Below are 21,376 nucleotides of genomic sequence, written 5' to 3' on the forward strand. Positions count from 1 at the left end.
GGGTTGCCCAGGGGGCTGGGCAGCTTGGCGTCCTGCGTGTGGTTGAGGGGGCTCTTGAGCAGCGGGGTGGGAGGTAGCAGAGGCGGCCGGGGGTACAGGGACGGAGGGAAGATGCCCGGGAAGCCCGGGGTGAGCGCGGGGAAGGCGGGCGGGCCGGCCGAGAAGGGCAGCCCCCCGGGGTGGGGCCTGGAGGGGAAGTAGTCATTGAAAGCGAGGCCGGCGTGGTTGAGGTTGGGGGCCGCCTTGGCCTTGTCCATCATGGAGCCGGGCGTGAGCGGTAAGGCCGGGGCGAAGATGCCCCCGGGGTTGTAATGGTTCTTGCCCTCGCAGAAGCGCCGGTGCTTGTTGAGAGAGGAGGTAGTGCTGAACATCTGGCCGCAGTCTTTGCACTTGATCTGGGTCCGGCAGTCCGCGTGCATGCGCTTGTGGCGGCACAGGTTGGAGAACTGCGTGTAAGACTTGTGGCAGACCTCACCTAAAACATCAGCAGCAACCAAAGACAAAAGCGATATGAAATTACCGCGAAAGGACGGGGGGGAGGGGCGGGGGGCCAGGGCCCGACTCAGGGAGGGGGGAGGGGCGGGGGCGGAGCTCGACTTAGGGAGGGGGGAGGGGGGCTGCCCCCCCCCCCCGCGGTGCCCTCCAGCCGCCCGAGGCACGCCGGAAGGGCTCCTCTTCTCCCCCGGGTCCGGCACGCGCCCCCCTCAAATCCTGGCTCCGCCATTTTTCCCATGTGGGACCCTGGCAATCCTTTCTGCCTGCCTCGTCTGTGAAATGGGGACGCACCTGAATCCACGGGGTGAGGGGGACCAAGGGAGAGCGCGGGCAGCCGGAGAAAGGGAGCTTTCCGCGCCAAAGCCGAACCCCGTTTCTGAGTTAGTGGAAAGCAGCCCCCCAACGCTGGTGAAACGGCGGATCCTTTGGGCAAAACTAACGGTCGGAGCTGGCGTTTAAAAGCCCCTGGGTACTTGCTGTTGCTGTACCAAAATCCCATTCAAGTGTCACAGCCAGCCCGTGAGGTGGGCGCTGGGAACAGACAGGAAACTGCCTGGCGAGTGTGAGAAGCAGGATTGGAACCCGGGGCTTTTCCACGAAAAGTTATGCTGTTGTCCCAACATTCACGGGAAAAAGTGGATATGACTTCATTTTCTGGATAGCTTCTTTCTTCCTTCCCTCCTCTTCCTCCCTCCTTCCTTCCTTCCTTCCTTCCTTCCTTCCTTCCTTCCTTCCTTCCTTCCTTCCTTCCTTCCTTCCTTCCTTTCCTTCCTTCCTTCCTTCCTTCCTTCCTTCCTTCCTTCCTTCCTTCCTTCCTTCCTTCCTTCCTTCCTTCCTTCCTTCCTCCCTCCCTCCCTCCCTTCCTTCCTTCCTTCCTTCCTTCCTCCCTCCCTCCCTTCCTTCCTTCCTTCCTTCCTTCCTTCCTTCCTTCCTTCCTCCCTCCCTCCCTCCCTTCCTTCCTTCCTCCCTCCCTTCCTCCCTTCCTTCCTCTTTCCCTTCCTTCCTTCCTTCCTTCCTTCTTTCCTCCCTCCTTCCTTCCTTCCTTCTTTCCTTCTTTCCTCCCTCCCTTCCTCCCTTCCTTCCTCTTTCCCTTCCTTCCTTCCTTCCTTCCTTCTTTCCTCCCTCCTTCCTTCCTTCCTTCTTTCCTTCTTTCCTCCCTCCCTTCCTTCCTTCCTTCCTTCTTTCCTCCCTCCTTCCTTCCTTCCTTCTTTCCTTCTTTCCTCCCTCCCTTCCTTCCTTCCTTCCTTCCTTCCTTCCTTCCTTCCTTCCTTCCTTCCTTCCTCCCTCCCTCCCTTCCTCTTTCCCTTCCTTCCTTCCTTCCTTCCTTCCTTCCTTCCTTCCTTCCTTCTTTCCTTCCTTCCTTCCTCCCCTCTTTCCTTCCTTCCTTCCTTCCTTCCTTCTTTCCTTCCTTCCTTCCTCCCCTCTTTCCTTCCTTCCTCCCCTCCTTCCTTCCTTCCTTCCTTCTTCCCCTCTTTTCTTCCTTCCTTCCTTCCTTCCTTCCTTCCTTCCTTCCTTCCTTCCTTCCTTCCTTCCTTCCTTCCTTCCTTCCTTCCTCCCCTCCTTCCTTCCTCCCCTCTTTCCTTCCTTCCTTTCTTCCTCTTTCCCTTCCTTCCTTCCTTCCTCCCTCCCTCCCTGGAGAGCTAAGCACTTTTGCTTATTGGCGACAAGAGATGAAAACAGACTGAGTAGAGCTGATAAAGGAAGTTAGTAGGAAATAGGCATCAGAGGAGTCAGGAGTAGGAGACAGGGCAAGGGGGAAGTTGATAGTTAACAAAACATCTGCTGAGTGATGTAAGTACAGACCTGGAGGCCCTGAGTGAACCAGGAAAGTCCCCCCTGGCACATTGAGCCACTTCAGGATCCAGGCATGGCTCTGCCTGCTTTTTCAACAGGAAAGGTCAGCATCAGATAGAATGTAAGACATTAGGACAAAGGAGCTGAGACCAGATTTTATCTTTCTGCTCTTTTCCCACTGGCATGTGAAATGAAGCTGTCTACAAGCATATTTTATTTTCCTTTTCCTCTTGTTTTCTAGAATGGGGAAGGCTGTTAAAAACAAAATCTACTTGGCTCCCTTTCTCTCTCCTCCTTTTCAATTATAGGGGATACTCCCTCTCATTTTTTCTCTCTTTATTCATTCACTTTATCTTTTTTCTTCTCATTCCCTCTATCATTTCTTATCTTCCCCATTCCTCTTCTCATTTTAACTCACTAATCCCCATCTCATTCTTTCTCTCTTTTTCACATTTTCTCTCAGATTCATTTCCCTCCCTCATTATTTCTTTCTCATTCTCATTTCCTCTGATCCTCTCTAATTCTGTCCCTGAATTTCTTTCTCATGGTCTCTTTTCTTCTTCCTCCTTTTTAAAATCCTGTCTCTCATTTTCATCAACATTCTCTGTCTCTCTCTTGTTTCTGTCTCTGTCTCTGTCTGTCCCTCTGTTTCTGTCTCTGTCTCTTTCTCTTTCTGTGTGAATGTGTGTCTCTGTCTCTGTCGGTCTGTCTGTCTTGTCTCTGTCTCTCTCTGTCTCTCTCTCTCTCCTTCCTTCTCTCTCTCTCCCTCTCTCTCTCTCTCTGGTTTGTCTGTCTCTCTCTCTGTCTCTCTCTCTCTCTGTGTCTCTGTGTCTCTCTTTGTCTCTCTCTCTCTTTTTCTCTCTCCCTTTCCCTCCTGCTAACAATGAGTCTCCCCTGCACAGGGTTAGTTCTATAAATACGCCTCAGACTAGCCCTTGCCTTCTGCAAGGAAAGAGGCCAGACTTTGTATCTCAAGAAGTAATTGCCAAATGTGCACCGACACTCTAGCTGTGCACACTTGCAGGTCTACACTTAGCCCTCTGTCAGCGTCTCATTAGAGACTTGCAGTCCTTAGCTCTGAAAATGAGGTTTGGAGCCGAATTCTGTGCCTGGGGCCAAAAGCCTTAAGAGGGGGTCTAGCATTTGATGCCCTGCCTGGGCAGAGACGTGTTTGTGCCATGGCTTCCCACATCCCAAGGCATATTTTCTCATATAAATGAGACTTAGTCAGGCATGTGGGCCTGAGGGAAAGTGAAGTTCTGGGAGAGGTCCCCAGGGGACTTGTGGTCCTTCCAAAGACAACTCTTTAAGGAGGGTGAAGTCCTAAAGGTTTGAGATGAATGCTGGGAAGAACTCAGACTAACCCAGATATCAAGTTTGTTTCGTAGCGGCAACTTGCTTCCAGGCAGCCATGTCTGTAAGATGCAGATGCCCTGAGAGTCTGGAGACGTCCCCTCCCCCCCAAGCCAGGCTCTCAGAGGCCCCTTGCAAAGGCCAAGGTCCACTCAAGTCCTGCTGCTTTCCCTCCAGCTTAAGCTTCCCATCCCTGGGTCTCCTTATGGGTCATCACTGCCTGCTCATGTCTTCCACCCAGAGGTTCACATCTGGGCTGCTGTTTCCCCTTCCTGGGGTCTCCTATTCTAAGCCTTTTGCGCAAGGGGAGGAAAAATGTCCACATTCCTCGTGGGCTTCCCACACAAAGGCTGGCAGATTTCTTTCCTTCTTCACCACTAAAATGATTCCCGCCCTCTGTTCTCATTTTAAAAACAGCAACACCGAGACCCCTCCCCCCCCACAGGCCTCTCCTTCCCCGTCCCTTACAAGCTCACATGTGTCCAGGTACACAAAGACCTACACAACCTTGCCCAAATACATACATTCTCCATGTCCCTTCAGCCTCTGGGATGCTGATCAGGAAACTAGCTGCTGGGGCGTGGAAGCAACAGACTCTTTTTCAGTGGCTAGAGTGGGGCTCTGTGGCTCTCTCCGTGTCCATGTTGTGATATGTGACCCAAAGGACCGGCCTGATTTGAAAGCTTGGAAGTTGGACGGGGCATCTCCCTTTTGGATGGATTACTGCCCATCAAAGCCTCCATCCTTTTCTGAAGGGTCACACTTCTGATTTATTTCAGAGTTGTTTGTATATTTTTCCTTCCAAGGGGGCGAGGGCAAGCACCACCCCCTTTTCTTAAACTTCCCCCTCACTCCTTTGGCCTGAGCCAGAGGATGCTATATGGCGGTTTGGAGGCTACATAAAGGTTTATTATACACGTCTAATCTAATCTTCTACAACTGCATCTCCCTAACTGGATGAAATTTGTATAAACACAGCCACGCCAAGTTGGGGGTTTTCTCATTAGCTTGATCCCCTTAGCGAGAAGCCAAGGTCAGATGGTATGCAAGTGGGTAGGAGGCCAAGGAGCTGGGGCAGTGGCAGGGGGGAGGTGGGGGACGAGGGGAGATGGGGGATAGGACACAGGCTCCTCAGCCTTCTCTGTTCCCTTCTCTTCCTCCAGGCCCCCTCAATCCACAGAGGGTTTTTCAGTGCTAGGAAAACAGTGGGTTTTGGGTGCTCTTGGAAAGCCAGAGACTCTGAGACTTAACGTTAATACAATCTCAGCAGGACGGGGCAGAGAAGGAGCCAGAAAAGTAGTCGCTTTTGAATGTCATGCAGGCTCCCATTTTTGGGGCTCTGTGTTGCTAACTTAAATTCACACAGATATTCTTTCCTGTTCCAAATCTTGCCCCCGCCCCACATAATAGCTATTGGTATTTAAACAATCAGCTTCCCTTTTAAAAGTCCCAGATCTCTTCTAAGAGAGCCCACGTGTCCCCCCCCAAAACCCCAGACATCCCCCCTTCCTTCTCTTTACTGTCACCCTCACCCCACCCTTGCTCTGCACTGGGCTTCTGTCCCAGAGGAAACAGACTCCCAATGTGGCTCATTGAGAGCTGTCTTGCCGGTGCCTTTTCCCAAGGTCTATGAGGGAGCCTGTCAGGGGATTTTGTTTATTTTCTTACCTATTCCTGCCCAGGAGAAGGCTTGGCTGGTAGCTTAAAAAACAAAACCGTAGGCCAGAAATGTGTTGATACTTATATGCAAGCCTGATGGAGGCCCCAAGCTGGTTGGGAAGTAAATCCTGGAGGCATTGAGGGGAGAACCAGGGGCCAAATCCACTTTCTGCCCTCTCCCTCCCGTCCCTACTGACATCAGGGCATGGTGGACGTCCTAGCAGCTGGGATGTAGGAAGGAGAAATGTCCATGTGTAGCTTGGAAAAGTAGGGAGGGGGAGGTCAACATCTACTGCCATGATGATGGCGGATCAACGCTCTATCCAGCATTTAGCCCAGTGCCTGACACATAGTAGGGACCTAATAAATGTTTGCTGATTGTTCCAGTTCTTTCCTTCCTCCTAGAGTCCCCCATCTACTCAGATTTAACATGATGGTAGGGCAAGATTCCCCCACCCACAGACCCAAGGCATTGCATTCTGGTAAATTCCAATAAATGCACACAGTAGGCAGTTTACAAATGTTTGTGGAATGAATGAAAGAAAGAGTGACGGAAATCATTTTTTAAATCAACAGCCAGAAAAACTGAACTCAAAGAGTCTCACCTTACAGAAGAAGGAAAAAAAAATTCAAGAAGCAGATTCTCTTTGGCTCCCCCTTAAAATCTGGGAACCTAAGGCAGAGAGCACTTTCCTAGATAAATGGGAGTCCCTCAAATTGATTTTGTTTTACTATCTATCAACTTTGTTCTCAGCTGCCAGCATAAGATGGTTCCATTCACCAACCATCCCCTTCCTTGCTCCCCCCCAATTTGTATGCATTTTTTTTAACCTCTGCTGTCTAACTCTAGAGAACTCTTTACATTTCTTTTTGTATTTAACATTTAATACAGTGTTTGGCACCTAGTAGGTGCTTTATAAATGCTTTTTCATTCTTTTATCCAGAGTCCTGATTATTTTTGGAGTTCTGTTTGTGGGGACAGGGAGGATTTGGACCCAGAAAATTGTTTACTAGACCTTAGGAGAACCGAACCTCCTGGGAGTCATTATTGAAACATAAAGCTTTAGGGAGAAAAAACAAAGTAATATGGGTGGGGGATGGAAAGAGAAAGGCCAGCAGTCAAAAGAGGAGAAGAAGGGGGGATGGGAGAGGGAGAGGGAGAGAAGTTGGGGCCTAGTAGCCCCACAAGGCTTCTGGGAGATGGAGCTTTTAACTTGTCAGAAAACTCAGAAATTACTCTGAATGTTTTCTGAAAAAACAGGGATCCTGTGAAGGAGAAGGGGGAGGAAAGGGGGGACTGGGGAAGAGAGAGGTGGGGGGGCTGCTGGGGAATTTCTTCTTGTTCTTTGACCTCCCACAATTAGAGCCCTGACTCGCTTGGGAGAGAGTCTGTCAGGATGAGCCCAATTACCCCGCCGGTTGGCCAGCCAGTCACCCCCATGACAACTTACATATGAAAGGTTTCACCGTGCTGTGGATGTGCTTGTGCTGTTTGAGGCCAGATGAGGTGGCAAAGGTTTTCCCACAGTCCGGGCAGGCGTGAGCCCTGGCGCCCACGTGCTGGGAGCGGATGTGCCGCTGCAGGTTACTGGGGTCCGTAAAGACCTGGGGGAGGAAGCTCTGTTAGTCTAGGGTCTCTGAAAGGTGGTGGATGGAGGAATGGGGGAGTAAGGAGGTATTCTTCTTGCTTACTCTGGAATGGGGAGACTCCAGTCTACCAATCTGTCCTCTGCACCGCTAAGTCTCCCCAGTTTGTGCTAGAGGCCAGTTTCAAAGGTCCGTAAATTAGGAACTGCAATGATTATTATCCCTAAATTACAAATGGGTAAACTGAGGCTGGGTGTTATGCAAAATATAAGTGATTAACAAATGCCTTGATGAATTAGATTGAATTAAGTGGATAGCCCAGTGTCTCAGAGAAAATATTAGCTTTGCACAATTTTGAACTCATGGACTATAGTGCAAAATCATCAATAAAAATTGGGATGTATGAGAGAATCCATCAGCTTCTTTCTCCCCTTCCCCCATCCCCATTCCAATTCAATGACCCAATTTCCTGGGGAAGGAAACCCAGATTGGCAGGCCTACCAACTCTTTGTGGGTGGACCAACTGTGGTGAGCTCTGGGTTAGCCTGTCATAAAAAATTAAATAGCCCACTGTGATTTCCAGACAAATGGAGACTCTCCTGGCCCAAGTCTGTCGTTCGTAAGGGGCCTAAGGTCTGAAGTCCAAGAGACAGGAAGACACGAGCCTACATAAGTATTAGGTACCCCAGGAAGGACCATCAGTAGTCTTCTAACTTTTGGCGTGCTGGAGCTCAGGAAGGAGCAGATCCTATGCTACCAGCTGGAGGAATGGAAGATTTAAGCTTGCGGGACCAGTCAGGAGACCAAGTGAACTTAGAGAGAATCCGGCATCTCTCTCAAGACAAAAGCATCATCAGGTTAATGGTTTCTAGTGGGGCCTTTTAAAATCTTACCCCCTGTTCAAGGGCCAGCTACTTCCCCATGAGACGTCTATTCTACTTCCCAACCTGCAGTAAACTCTCCCTTCCATGAACCCCTTTGGCATAGACTGGTTGCCCTTTCATTTCGTTGGAAGGCTGTCCCCTAGGAGAGATGCTGGCTTGGTTCTGCTGGGCCTGGAGGACCCAATAGAGCAGTTAGACATCCTAACAATGAGAGCTGTCCATAAGAGCTGCCTCTGGAGATAGTGAGTCCCCCCTAGCTGGGGATTTCCGGCAAAGATCGCAATATTTGTGCAATATTACAAAGAAGATTCTCATTTCAGGTATGGCTTGGACTCACTGGCACATCCCAAGCTGCCTTTTGACAATCCTTTTCCAATCCTTTCCAGCCATTCACTTAGCTTTGTATTCTATCCAGGGGTGTGCAGATAAATATTAAACAACCAGCTTTCCAGAATAAAATTAGATGTTTTTAAGTTTGATCTGCATTATCGACATTTTCTCCAGCACTTTCTAAAATCTAGTCAATTAACAAAACAATAAATTAAGCCCTGACTTGTAGCATTTGCTGATTTCTGTATTTCCTCATATTGAAAATTTTAAAATAAGCTAAGCTGAATGATCACTAGCGTTTGAGTGATTAGAATTTGGAGCTCTCCCTGCCAGAATTCAATGCCCTGATTAGGGCAGCATATAGAGTGTAAGACTCCACTTCCTGAGTTCAAATTTGACCTCAGACACTTATATACGGCTGTGTGATCCTGGGAAAGTCACTTTACTTTGTTTGCCTCAGTTTCCTCATCTGTAAAATGAGCTGGAGAAGGAAATGGCAAACTACTCTCCAGCATCTATGTGAAGAAAACCCTAAATGGGGTCATGGAGAGTTAGACAGGACTGAAATCTGAATGAGCTAGCACCAGTAAGACTCTAATATCAATCTATAAATGTGTGTAAGTATGGAGTAGGTTGCCATCTTTCCTCCTTACCTCCTTTTGCTGATTTCTCTGTTCTTTTTCAACATAGCCCGCATATCACCTTTTCTACAGGGTAGCTGTTAGGCAGTTAATGCTTATTTCTACCTTTTATATTATGTGTCTATCTTGTCTGTCTTCATGATGCACATTATCTCCTCTATTAGATAGGCTGAGAGCAAAGGACCATTTTGTCTTTGTCTGCACAGAGCTTACACAGTCCACATTGACTAAAGCCTTATTGATGGATTGATCCACTTCATTATAGGGAACTTCTACATTGATGAACTCATGAATCCACTTGAATGTAGAGGGAGTTTAGGGCTTATAATGTGTCAGGATTTGAACTCAGCCTTCCATCAGCTACAATCCACTGCCTCTTGGTTTTCTGTTTAGATGGTGCCTTTAATGAGCATCTATTGAATGTCATCGAGGAACATCCCACTTCCTTAACTCTACTATAAGCTTCTCGATGGCAGGGGTGATGTCTTACACATTGCCTCATGTGCCTAGCCATGGGTTGGGCACGGAGCAGGTTCTCCATAGAGATTTGCTCCCATTTCCCTTCACTAGACAGATGGAATGGTGGTCACAAAGTGGGGTTGTCCTCCAGCCTCCCCCAGCACCAGAGTTATCTCTCACCCAACTTACCTTCACACAGTTTTCACATTCAAACCGCTTGCCACTGTCATGGGACATCTGGTGGCGAATCAGGTTGGACTTCCAGTTGAAGGCCTTGGGGCACTGGTCACACTTGTACTCCCGTTCCTCCGTGTGGATGATCATGTGTTGTTCTAAGCTGGGCATTGGAGAGAAGGGAGGGGTGGAGCAGGGGTCATCACCCTGTAGGTTCTCCCTTGGGGTAGAAGAACCAGAGCAAGCCCACAGGTCACTGACTCCCCAGCTCTGTCAGCCAGGACTGACCAGTCACAACAGGTGGGAAGAGGAATGCTCTTCTCAGGGGTGCCAGAAGACTCCCCCGGGGTCTAGAAGCCCCGGTGGCCTCTAGAACCACTGTCACACCTCCTGTTCTCAGTAGGTCATATATCAGCTGCTTGAGAGTTAGGGACAGTTTCATTTTTGTCTTTGGAACCCCAAAATCTGGTAGAGTCCTTGACAAATAGCAGAAATCTTATAAGTGCTTGCTGAATTGAATTGAGTTGAATTATATTTTAATGAAAAATTTACAGAATCACAGAATTTTAGGATTGGAAGGGTTACCTCATTGACCATTTTCATCCAACCCATAATTCAGAGAACATTTGCTGCCTGGTATACTCCCGATTCTCTTTGTTAGAAGGAAAGAGGGGAGAGAATAGGGCCAAAGGGTTTGGAAGTGGAAGGTACCCTAGACATCATTTAGTCTAGCTCCCTCATATTACAGAGGGGGAAACTGAGGCTAAGAAAGGGAAAATGGTCTGCCTATGTTATCACAAGTGGTAAGGAACCAAGCCAAGATATGAAATCGAGTCTTGTGCCTCCAAATATGGGGTTCTTAGCAGTAAATTTTATCTATCTATGACCTTCCTTCCTTCTTTCCTTTCCTCTTTCCTTGCTTCCTCTCGCTCTTTCTCTCTCCCTCTTCCTTCCTTCCTCCTTTTTCCCTTCCTTCCCTCTTTCCTTTCTTTCTCTCTCCCTCTCTCTTCCTTCCTTCCTCCTTATTCCCTTCCCCTTCCTTCCCTCTTTCCTTTCTTTCTCTCTCTCTTTCTCTCTCCCTCTCTCTTCCTTCCTTCCTGAAGAGTGGGAGAGTAGATCATAGACCTAAGAATTGAAAGGGACCTCAGAAGCCATCAAGTCCAACTCCCTCACTTTACAGATGATGAAAGAAAGACCCATAGGGCTCAAGTGACACAGTCAATAAATATCTGAACAGGATTCGCACACAGGACTTCTTAACTCCCAAACTATTTATTCCCTAGGCTATGTTGCTTCTCAAGAATCTGTGATTTCAGAGGTGTAGGGAACTCCCAGGGGAGGAAACTTCTCTACAATTTGTAGTCTTGGAGAATCAACTAAAATTTTAAAAATTTAAATGACTAGTCCAAGGTCATATAGACAAAAGTATCACAAGCAGGATTTGAATTCTTGTTGACTTGAAAGCCATCCATTATGCCCTACTAGACTTGTTTGTTCCCATGTAGTAAAGGCAGGGTCCTGGAAATAGGCAGAATTGGGGGGGTCCCCAAAATCACTCAGAGCCACTGCCTTGGCTGGGACTAGAATTTAAGTTTCCTGTCATCCGCCATATTGATTAACCATTAGGTTCTACGGAACAGATCAAGGCATAGACGATATGGGTGCTCCCGTGTGTTGGGGCTGCTCATAAAAGTTAGTAGCAAATGAGCGTCTTTAGAAATGAGACTCGATAAGGTGGAGAGAACACAGCTGCCCACAATGGCCAAGTCCTGTTTGGATAAATGAGTGGTTTCTAATCCACTCGGTCTCCTGGGACATCCTCCTTTGCTCATGTGTTATGACTGTTAATCTTCATGAGTAACACAGTAATACATCATGGTCTGTTAATTACAGAGACTAATAATCCATTCTGATATGGAAACTCTGGGCTTTTTAGCATCAGGAAATTGTATCTCCCTCCCCCTCCCCATTGGTAATTGTGATTTATGTGTTTATTTAAAGAAAACACAGACACTCTTGAATAGTGCTTACTGGGAAAGCATCTTGGGGGATTTGGTGAAACATTTATTTTCTCAGTCATCTGTTAAGGGTAGAGGGTTTGTGTTCCCAAGTGAGACCCTTGATGAGATCTACATAAAATTCTGAGGAATTATTTATCCAGTTCAAGTCTCTGGGAAGGACCCAGGAAAGAGACATTCTAATATTTTCAGGATAAATTGAGAGAACTAGATAATGCAAAGGATAGAGCACTAAATTTGGAGGCAGGAGGGCCTGAATGGAAATTCTGCCTCAGATACATATTAATTATATATAACTCAGCCTCAGTTTCCCCGTTTGTAAATGACAATTAATAATAGCACCTCCCTCCTGGGGTTGTTGTGAGTCTTAAATGAGATACTATTTGTAAAGTACTAAGTAAATGCTAAGTTTTATTACTGTTCTATAGACTGAGGACTGGAAGGAGCTTTCTAGAGTTTAGTCCCACCTTCTTTGTGAGTTTTTGCCTCTTCATCAACCTCAGGAAAATTATAGATCTCTTTCCGGCTTAATGGTTTTAAATACAGAATCCAAATCAACAAACATTTAAAAAGCATCTGCTATGTGCCATACACTGTGCTAAGCACTGGAGATAAAGGCAGAAATGTAATGCCAGTCCTCAAACCACTTATATGGGGTGGGAAAAATAAAATATATAATATTTCCAAGGAAATCAACAGTTAGCAATTAAGAAAAATAAAGACATATATGTATATATAAAAAATATATATATATATTTCCTCATTCAAGTTCTATTAAAAATCCACATGTTGCATGAGAAACATGGGTTTGAATCCCTCAGATATTTACTAACTGTGTGATCATAGGGAAGTCAATTTGCCTCTCTGTGCCTCAGTTTTTTCATCTGTAAATTAGGGATAACTACTACCCGACCTACTTCACAGGGATGTTGTGAGAAAAGTGTTTAGGGAACATCGAAGTCCAGGAAATACATGGGAGCTACTCTTTCCACCAAATTTACTGTCATGGACACTATTGAAGAATTAATTTCTCTACCTTCTTTAAGATCACAAACTACCAGAAAAGTCTTCATCAGTCTGTCATTAGATCCTATCAAAGAAGGGGTTCTGATTCCTCTGGGGTTCATGAACTAAGGCTGATGTTTTATTTATTATTTTTGGAGGCAATTGGGGTTAGGGTCACACAGGGTGAATGGGAACTCAAGTTCACCTGTCTCCAGAGCTGGTGGTCTCTATCCACTGCACTACCTATCTCAGCTGTATCGACATTTCAATAATTGTATCACACTATAATCAGTTTTTAAGATAATTTCATGCATTTAGAAAGATGATTCTGAGAAGAGGCCAAAGCCTTCATCAGTCTTTCTCTCCAAAAGGTAAGGAGAGTGAGATCTTAGGCCATTTTAAAAAATCAACCATATTTATCTGTGCATTGTCTCCTCGTTATAATGTGAGGACGCTGAAAGCAAAGACTTTTTACTTTTGGCCTTTCTTTGTATCCACAGGACCCAGCACAGCACCTGGCACACAATAAATGCTTCATAAATATTAGCTAATTTTGATGCTTGGATCAGTTTTCTCCTCCATACAATGAGTAGATTGGATTTGAACACCTCTGCTCCCCCTCTCACTCTATGATCTTCTGGGTCCAGCTCCCAGGAAGGTTTGATGTGAAGATGGCCCAGTTGGCCAAAAGTGGAAAGACCTAGTTGGAATGAGGAGTTTTGAGGAAGGGCTTTCTACGCTTTCTTCCCTTGGGGTCACCCGGGACCAGCAGAGAGATGGTACCTGTACTTATTGGGAAACATCCTCTCACAGTCTTTGCACTCATGGATCTGCCCATCGCTGACGCCCTCCTGCTTGATCTCCTCATTCAGGGTCTCATAGAGGGTGTTGACAGAATTGCAAGTGTATTTCTTATGCCGCCGTAGATCTAACTTGGACTGGAACAGCTCATCGCATTCCTCACAGCGGAATGTGCGATCCTCTGCAAGAAAAAGCACAGCATGCTGGGAAAACTTACTCGTTCAGGTGATCAATCAATCAATTAGCCAATTGATTCCATAAGTATTAAATGTCCACTCTGTGACAGGCCCGAGGATACCGGTATAAAGAAGGAAATAATCTCAACTTGCAGTGAACCTTCATTCTAATAGGGAGGACAAGTACCTATAAAAATACATACAACATAAGTAGGAAACTTACATACAAATAAACACCTGTGCATACATGCATACACACATACTCATATGTTCACATATATATTGTGCATCTATATAATTATAGATGTATTATATGTCAAAGATGAATTGGATATAGGTATGGATATGGACATAAACATAGATAATAGTATCTGGGGGATAGAGCACCCAACTCGGAGTCAGGAAAACCTGAGATCAAATCCAGCCTGAGATACTTAACTAGCTGTGTGACCCTGGTCAGGTCCCTCAAACCTTGTCTGATTCAGTTTCCTCATCCGTAAAATGATAGTACCTATCTCCCAAGGTTATTGTGAAGATCAAATGAGATAACATTTGTAAAAGGTGCTTAGCATAATTCCTGGTATATAGTAGGTGCTATATTGTTGTTGAGTTATGTTTGACTCTTTGTGACCTCCATGGACAAAGTATCATGGGGATTTTCTTGGCAGATACTAAAATGGCTTGCCACATTTCTGTCTCCTTTTCCTCTTCCACCTCCTCCTCCTCTTTCTTCTTCTTCTTCTTCTTCTTCTTCTTCTTCTTCTTCTTCTTCTTCTTCTTCTTCTTCTTCTTCTTCTTCTTCTTCTTCTTCTTCTTCTTCTTCATCATCATCATCATCATCATCATCATCATCATCATCCAGCAATGCTCCTTTTTTTTTTTTTGTCTTTGGGGCTCCAACACTAGCCCTTTTTCTGCATGTGAGGATGGGGAGAGAGGAAAGAGCTGGCTTTGTGATTTGATTGGTGAGGAAGCTTCCACTACTTGTTCTACAACTTACAGTCTTAAAGAAGTGTCAGGGCCCAGAGAAGTAAATCAGCTTGGCCAAAGTCAACAGCCAATGGGTGGCCAAATGGGATTCGTCCTGAAGTGGTTCTGGATTTGAGACCAGCTATCTATACATGTCTCCATTCTCCCTAGCACACAGTCAGTGTATAATAAATGTTTGTTGAGTTCCCTAGCACACAGCATGTATATAGTAAATGTTTGTTGAGTTCCCTAGCACACAGCATGTATATAATAAATGTTTGTTGAGTTCCAATGAAAGGATTCTTTATAGATATCAAACCTCATGGTAAGAAAGGACTTTAGCAGCCATGAAGGAAAATTCTCTTTATTACATCCTGTAAGTCTTCAAGTGAGGGGCAGCCTAATCCATCAGGTAGCCTGATGTGATTTGACCCTCCTTTTTACTGGTCTAGTCTAGGAGGGGCCATCCCCAGATGTCTTAACTTTGGTCAAGCTACTGAACTCCAACAACTTTGAAGGAGAGAACGAGATTGACCACTTTGCACGGTTCTGCTCCAATCCAATGCATGTGCAAGTCATCCCTCTTGGGATGTCATTGGAACTCTTGGAGAGTGAAGGACTAATAATAACAAGCTAGAATCTGAGCAATGCAGATTTGTGAAAAGGGCCCAGTAGCCAAAGCACCAGGTTTCCAGAGCTGGTCCTGGCTTTGAAGCCCCTCATCTGTCGGGCATGTGTGTGACCTCATCTATCAAATGAGTGGGCGGCCCCTCGATGACCTCTCAAGTCATCTCCATCTACAGATCTCTGCTTCTATGGTCCTCTCTCACCCCAAGGAAGCCCATGGCTTTTGCTGTGCCCATGACGAGACCCTTTCAAACTCAGCCTCCCCTTTGGTAGGCAGGCAGGCAGGCCAGAGCCCAAGAGCTAAGCGGATAAGTGTGAAAGGAAGTCTCCTTCATTGCTTTTCAAACACAGGCTGAAAGATGTCTGGGTCTTTTCAGCTCTCCCTCCCTCCTGCTTCCAACGGCAGCAAACCCACGGCCAGGGAACACAGGGAGAAAAACCAAGCCAAGCACTTTGTTTGGGAATTTAAAAAAAAAAAGGAAAAAAAAAACCAACAGCGATCTAATGCATATAATAAATTATTGTCACCAAGGTCAAACAAATTAAAAAGGGGGCAGCTATTATTAAGTTTACAAGGCAGCATCCTGAGCCCTGTGCCAAACCAAACAATCGACATAGAGCTGTAAATTTTCCAGCAGAGTGACTTCTGCAAGGGGGCCTGGGCCCATCCACAACGCCTCCAGCCCGGCAGCCTGGCCAGTGGACTACTCCAGTGAGAGAGACCTTCCTTCCATTGAACTGGAGTTCTGGCCCCCTCCCAGCCCAAGACCCCCCTGTCCCACACCCCTGGTCTGGAAATCCATTCTTCAATTCAACTTTCTTATGGCCCCAGCTGCTGGGAACCAAAGGCTGGGACCTGGAATTATTTGGGGGAGGGGGCAGATTTCTGTTTTGAGGTTTTTTTTGTTTGTGCTGATACGTCCTCGGCATTGTCTTGGAGGTTGGCAATGAGTATTTGGGAATGGGGTGGGAAAAAGAGAGCCAGGCAGGACTGCATTGCGGAGAATAAAAATAATATATATTTATAAAGTTACCTGCAAAGGACTTCCTAGATATTATCTCCTTGGAGCCTGACACAATCCTCTGAGGTAGGCACCAACGTATTTATTAGCTTTGTGACCATGGACAATTCCATGCCTCAGTTTCCTCATCTGTCAAATGGTTATAGCTAACCTTTATTCTGTACATTTACATGAACTAGCTATATGACTGATTAAGTCGCTTAACTCTGCCTCAGTCCTCATCTGTCAAATGGTTGGGCTATAGCTAACATTTATTCTGTACTAGCTGTATGACTCTGATCAAGTCATTTAACTGTCTCAGTTTCCTCATCTGTAAAATGAGCTAAAAGAAGAAATGGCAAACCAGTCCAGTATCTCTTCCAAAAAAAATCCAAATGAGATCACAATAAGTTGGACACAACTGAGATGACTGAACAACCACAAAAATATTTATATGGCCCTCAAGGGATTGCAGAGTTCTTTATACATATTACCTCATTTAGTCTTCATAACAAATAATCCCACTTTACAGATCAGGAAACTGAGAATCAAAGAAGTTAACGGACTTACCCAGAATTACAAAGCTAATAGGTGTCTAAGTTCGAATTCTAGGTCCTCCTAATACCAAGTCTAAGGTTTTGTCCACTTTGGCAATTTGCTGGTGATATTGTTACAATGCCATAATTTTGTTTTAAGATTCTTAAAAAATAACTAGCATTTTTTATAACGCTTTGAAGTTTGCAAAATGCTTTGTATGTAATATCTCATTTGATCCTTACAACAGCCCTGGGAGGTAGGTGCTGTTATTATCCCCATTTTATAGATGAGGAAATTGAGGCTCCAAGGGTTAAGTGACTTGCTTGTGCTCAAACAGCTAGCAAGTGCCTGAGCCTGAAGTGGATTAAAATCTTTGTTTTCCTAGCTGCATGTCCACTTCTCTATTCACTGTGCCTCTTAGCTGGGATGATGAGATAGCTCTGTTTTAAGACTCACATCATCACAGGATCATAAATTTAAAACTTAAAGGGACCTTAGTAGTAATCTAGATTAACCCCTATACTTTACAGATAAGGAAACTGGGACACAAAGGGATGAGTTCAGGGAATCCATTTATCAAGGAGCATTTATTAAGCTGCCTACTGTGCTCCCAGCACTAGGCTAGGCACTAGAGATTTAAAGGAAGATTAGAAATAGTTACTTCAAAGATCTTAGATTCTTTTAGGGAAGAGAATATATGTGTGTATGTGTATAGATGTGTAGATATATCTATAGCTATATCTATAAATATCTATGGGTATGTGTATATATAAATATATGTGTGTATATATAGATGTATATATATATATATATATAAATATATATGGATGTTCATCTATCTATAAATATATGTAGACATGTATATATGTATAAATACACATGTATTTCTATATATCTATAAATGTATCTATATATCTATGAATCTATATCTATAGCTATGTATATACATATAGATGTGTATATACCTAAAATATATATTGGTGCACATATTAATATGTATGTGCATATATATAAACATATGTGTGTATATAATTATATATGGTGAATAATTATCTATCTATAAATATATGTGTGGAATATGTAAATATATATGGATGTTTATCTACCTATAAATATATGTGGACATGTATATATATGTATATATATAAACACATATATATTTCTATATATCTATAGCTATAAATATATACATATCTAAAATATGTATGCATATATATTAATATGCATGTGCATATATATAAACATATATGTGTATATATAATTATATGTGGTGACTCTATTCCAAGGTACCAAAATTGGGATGTTATGGACAGCTCTCAGAAGCAGAGATGAAGAGGGAAAACATTCTAGGCACAAGAAGTAGAGAGGGATCTCACTGTAAATATCAGGGGATGGAGTGCTAGGTGTGAGGGACTGCAAGAAGGTTAATGAAGCTGGATTCTAGAATGTATGGGAGTTTGGATGGAGGGAGAAGGAGAACCAGAATGAAGGAAAGGGCTTGGTTGTGAACAACTTCAGATATTGAAGAAGAATTTGTATTTAATCTAAAGGGCCTGAACTCACTGAGCTGACATAGTTAGACTAGCCTTCATTTTAGATAAGGGGAGCTTAATAGCGTCTCCATCCCAGGGTTATTTCTAGGATCAAATGAGATGATAATTATAAATCACTTAGCACACAGTGTCTAGAACATGGTAGATGTATATGTATATGTATCTATATATATGTGTGTGTTAGTTATTATTATTATTGTTATTATTATTATTTTAAAAAGACACTTTGCTAGCTGAGAGAAAGATGGATTGAAATAAAGAGACCTGCAGCTGAGTGACAAGTTAGGAGGCTATTGTAATAGTCCGGGTAAGAATGATGAGGATCAAAAAAAAAATAATGGTGAGGATCTAGACTAGGGTTATGGGTATGGGAGTAGAGAGAAGGGGATGTATACGAGAAATGTTGTGAAGGGTGAAATGTTCATGGACTGGATAGGTAGCATAAGTGAGAGTGAGGGGTCGAGGATGCCTTAACTTGACTCGATTTGAATTATCCTTGGAATCAGGAAGACCTGGATTCAAATTCTGCCACAGACATTTAATAGTTATATGACCCTGGACAGATCACTTTTCTGTGCCTCAATTTCTTCATCTATAAAAAGAGGGTGCCTTTAAGGTCCCTTCCACCTATGTAAGTGGAAACAATTGAACTTAGCACTTAGTTGTCATGAAATTCATTAAGACACAATGGGACCAGATGGCTTGCTTCTGTTCCCAGCAGCTGCCTCACAGCGTCCTGGAGTCTCCATCCCCCTCCCGTTCCCATGAGGCACTAGCCAAGATTTTCCCCTCACTTTTCAGCTTTTCGTCTTGAGGACCAAAATCTCTCCTCCTCCATCTTCCATTTGAATTTGTACAATGAGTGGCTCCCATTATCTAAATATAATTCTGTTCTGGGGAGACAGAACCATGAAAAGTGGGCAACACTTTTTATAGAAACTCTACATTTGTATTGTTCTTATGCAGAGCTGGAAAGGACCTTTGATACAGTTCTGATGTGTATACCTCTTTTCTACCTCTAGAATGCAGACATAATTCCTAGGGAAGGCAGATGATGTTGAAAAAAGAACACAGATTTGGACTCTGAAGTTCTAGATCCACATTCTATCTCTATCATCTAAAACCTTAGGCAAATTACTGGATGTTCTTAAGCCTCAGTTTCCTCTTCTGTAAAATGAAAGGTGCAGAACTGGACCAAAGACTCTCCAAAATCTCTGATTCAATACTCTTGAATGGGAGTCATTTAAGAAGATACAATGAAGTAGGAAGCAATGGCAACTTTGTTGAAATATAAAATAGATGAAGAGGCAATGTGGTCCCATGGAGAATATACACATATGGGCTCTATTCCTGCTTTTCCAGGTGACTTTGGACATTTAATTTTTCTTTCTTAAGTATCTAAATTTCTGCATATATAAATGAAGAGTTTGAATTAGGTTATCTCTACTGCCCCTTCCAGTTCTAGAATTCTGTGACCTATGAAAAAATGTGTCAAGGGTCTTCACAATTACCCAAATCTTGGAGGAATTAGGGAGTTTGGGCTTTTTTCTCATAAAGCAGATTAAAGAAGCTGTTCTTTTACTCCACAATAAGGTCTTTCATACAGATACACTTCATTTTAGACAAACTGAATGGAAAAAATTGTGATGGATTGTGTTTGCTTGTGATTCACTTTGAGATTTCTGAAGACATCAAACTCTCTTCATATCATTTAAAATCAGATTAAACTCAATGGATGTGCTTTTAGGGGGAGCTTTTTTGTAAACTGAGGTTTTCATAAATTAAAAATGAAATAAATAAAATTTTAAAAATAGAATTTAAGGCTGGATTTGCAGTTGGATAGGACTTTACAAATCATTTATTCCAATTCCTCCATTTTTGGAAAGGGAAACTGAGGCCCAGAGCATTTTCCCCAAGGTCACATAAGTTAGTAACTAGCATAGGGAAGACTTTAATACAGACACCCCTGATTCCAACTCTAGATTAAAAAAAACATTTTGAATTCAGTGTGGGTCTGAAGATCATTGTTGTAGCACTTTGAACCTTAGAGGTCCCCTAGTGCAATCTCCTTTTAAAGAGAAGCAAACAGATTTGTCCAAAGTCACTCAGTAGCAGAGGTGGGATTTTAACCAAGATCCTCTGGTTACAAGTTTAGTCCATTTCCCTTCATTGTACCAGGCTGAATGTCTATGATGACTCCGATTCTTTCATATCCACATTTTGGGGAGTTCATTTTTGCACAGCCCAGTTGCTCCTTTGGGACTGGAAGAAATGTAACAAAGGAGGCAGGAGAGACTTTCTAACTAGCTCACTGTCATCATCCCACCTCTTTGGGCCCCCAACTGTCTTGATGAATACTTCCTGGGCAGCTCGATCAGAAGCTATCATCCCTGTAGGCTATGTGAAGATGCTTAGCATTTGAGATCATCTCAGGGGCTTATTCCAACATCTTGAGCTGGAATCTTTCTGAGATGAGACATTTATATTTATTCTCTCTCTCTCTCTCTCTCTCTCTCTCTCTCTCTCTCTCTCTCTCTCTCTCTCTCTCTCTCTCTCTCTCTCTCTCCCTCTGTCTCTCTGTCTCTATCTCTTTCTCTCTCTGTCTCTCTCTGTGTGTCTCTCTATCTCTTTCTCTGTTTCTATTTCTCACTCTGTTTCTCTTTTTCTGTCTCTATTTCCTCCATTCCTGCTTTCCTTCTCTTCCTTCCCCCCCCTCTCTTTTTCTCTCCTTCTCCTCCTCCTCAGGCTCCAGTTCAGGTTATAAATTCCAGCTATTTCCCATCATTTTTATTCTGCAAATTTTGGATAATATAAAATATGACAGCTCTGGACAAACAAGGAGGGACAGAAGAACAAAGACAACAGGAAACAGACCAGGGGTCCTTGTGGCTTATACCCATCCAAGCTGGAGGTGCTTCTAGTTTGCTCTAGTTCTGCCTGATTCAGTTTGATAGCATCTGGAGTAAAATGAAATTGGAGGCAGGATTTTTGATGGCCTCGCCCCCACTCCCAACTCCATTGGGTGTTCTCAGAACTGGGCTCTACTCAGAGCTCCAAGGGATGCTATTGGTCATCCCCTTCAAATTCATTGTGTAAGAAGACTGTTTTTGAGAAAGCACCCTGGGGCTTTCTTTCTCCTTCCTGCTCCTTTGCTATTTCCTCCTTGAGTTCATCTGAACAATATACAAATACAAAGGATATAGGAGAGGGGATAAGAAGATGTGAACATAAAAAAAAAATCTAGATGGTATGGGATTCTCATTATTATGGGTTAGTATTTACTCTAAAGAGTTAAACACTATTCAGAATACAC

General features: G+C 44.1%; 1 protein-coding gene across 1 annotated transcript in view; it reads right to left on the reverse strand.

Annotated features, from left to right (window-relative positions):
• Positions 1 to 21,376, reverse strand: part of PRDM16 (PR/SET domain 16) — a 621,205-nt gene that overhangs the window by 49,423 nt on the left and 550,406 nt on the right. The window contains 4 exon segments of the mRNA XM_074306482.1: positions 1 to 475; positions 6,753 to 6,906; positions 9,392 to 9,539; positions 13,183 to 13,381. The exon segment at positions 1 to 475 is cut by the window's left edge and continues 924 nt beyond it. Coding sequence (XP_074162583.1) covers positions 1 to 475; positions 6,753 to 6,906; positions 9,392 to 9,539; positions 13,183 to 13,381 — 976 coding nt within the window.

The sequence above is a fragment of the Sminthopsis crassicaudata genome, chromosome 3, assembly GCF_048593235.1.
Source record: "Sminthopsis crassicaudata isolate SCR6 chromosome 3, ASM4859323v1, whole genome shotgun sequence".
Taxonomy (NCBI): domain Eukaryota; kingdom Metazoa; phylum Chordata; class Mammalia; order Dasyuromorphia; family Dasyuridae; genus Sminthopsis; species Sminthopsis crassicaudata.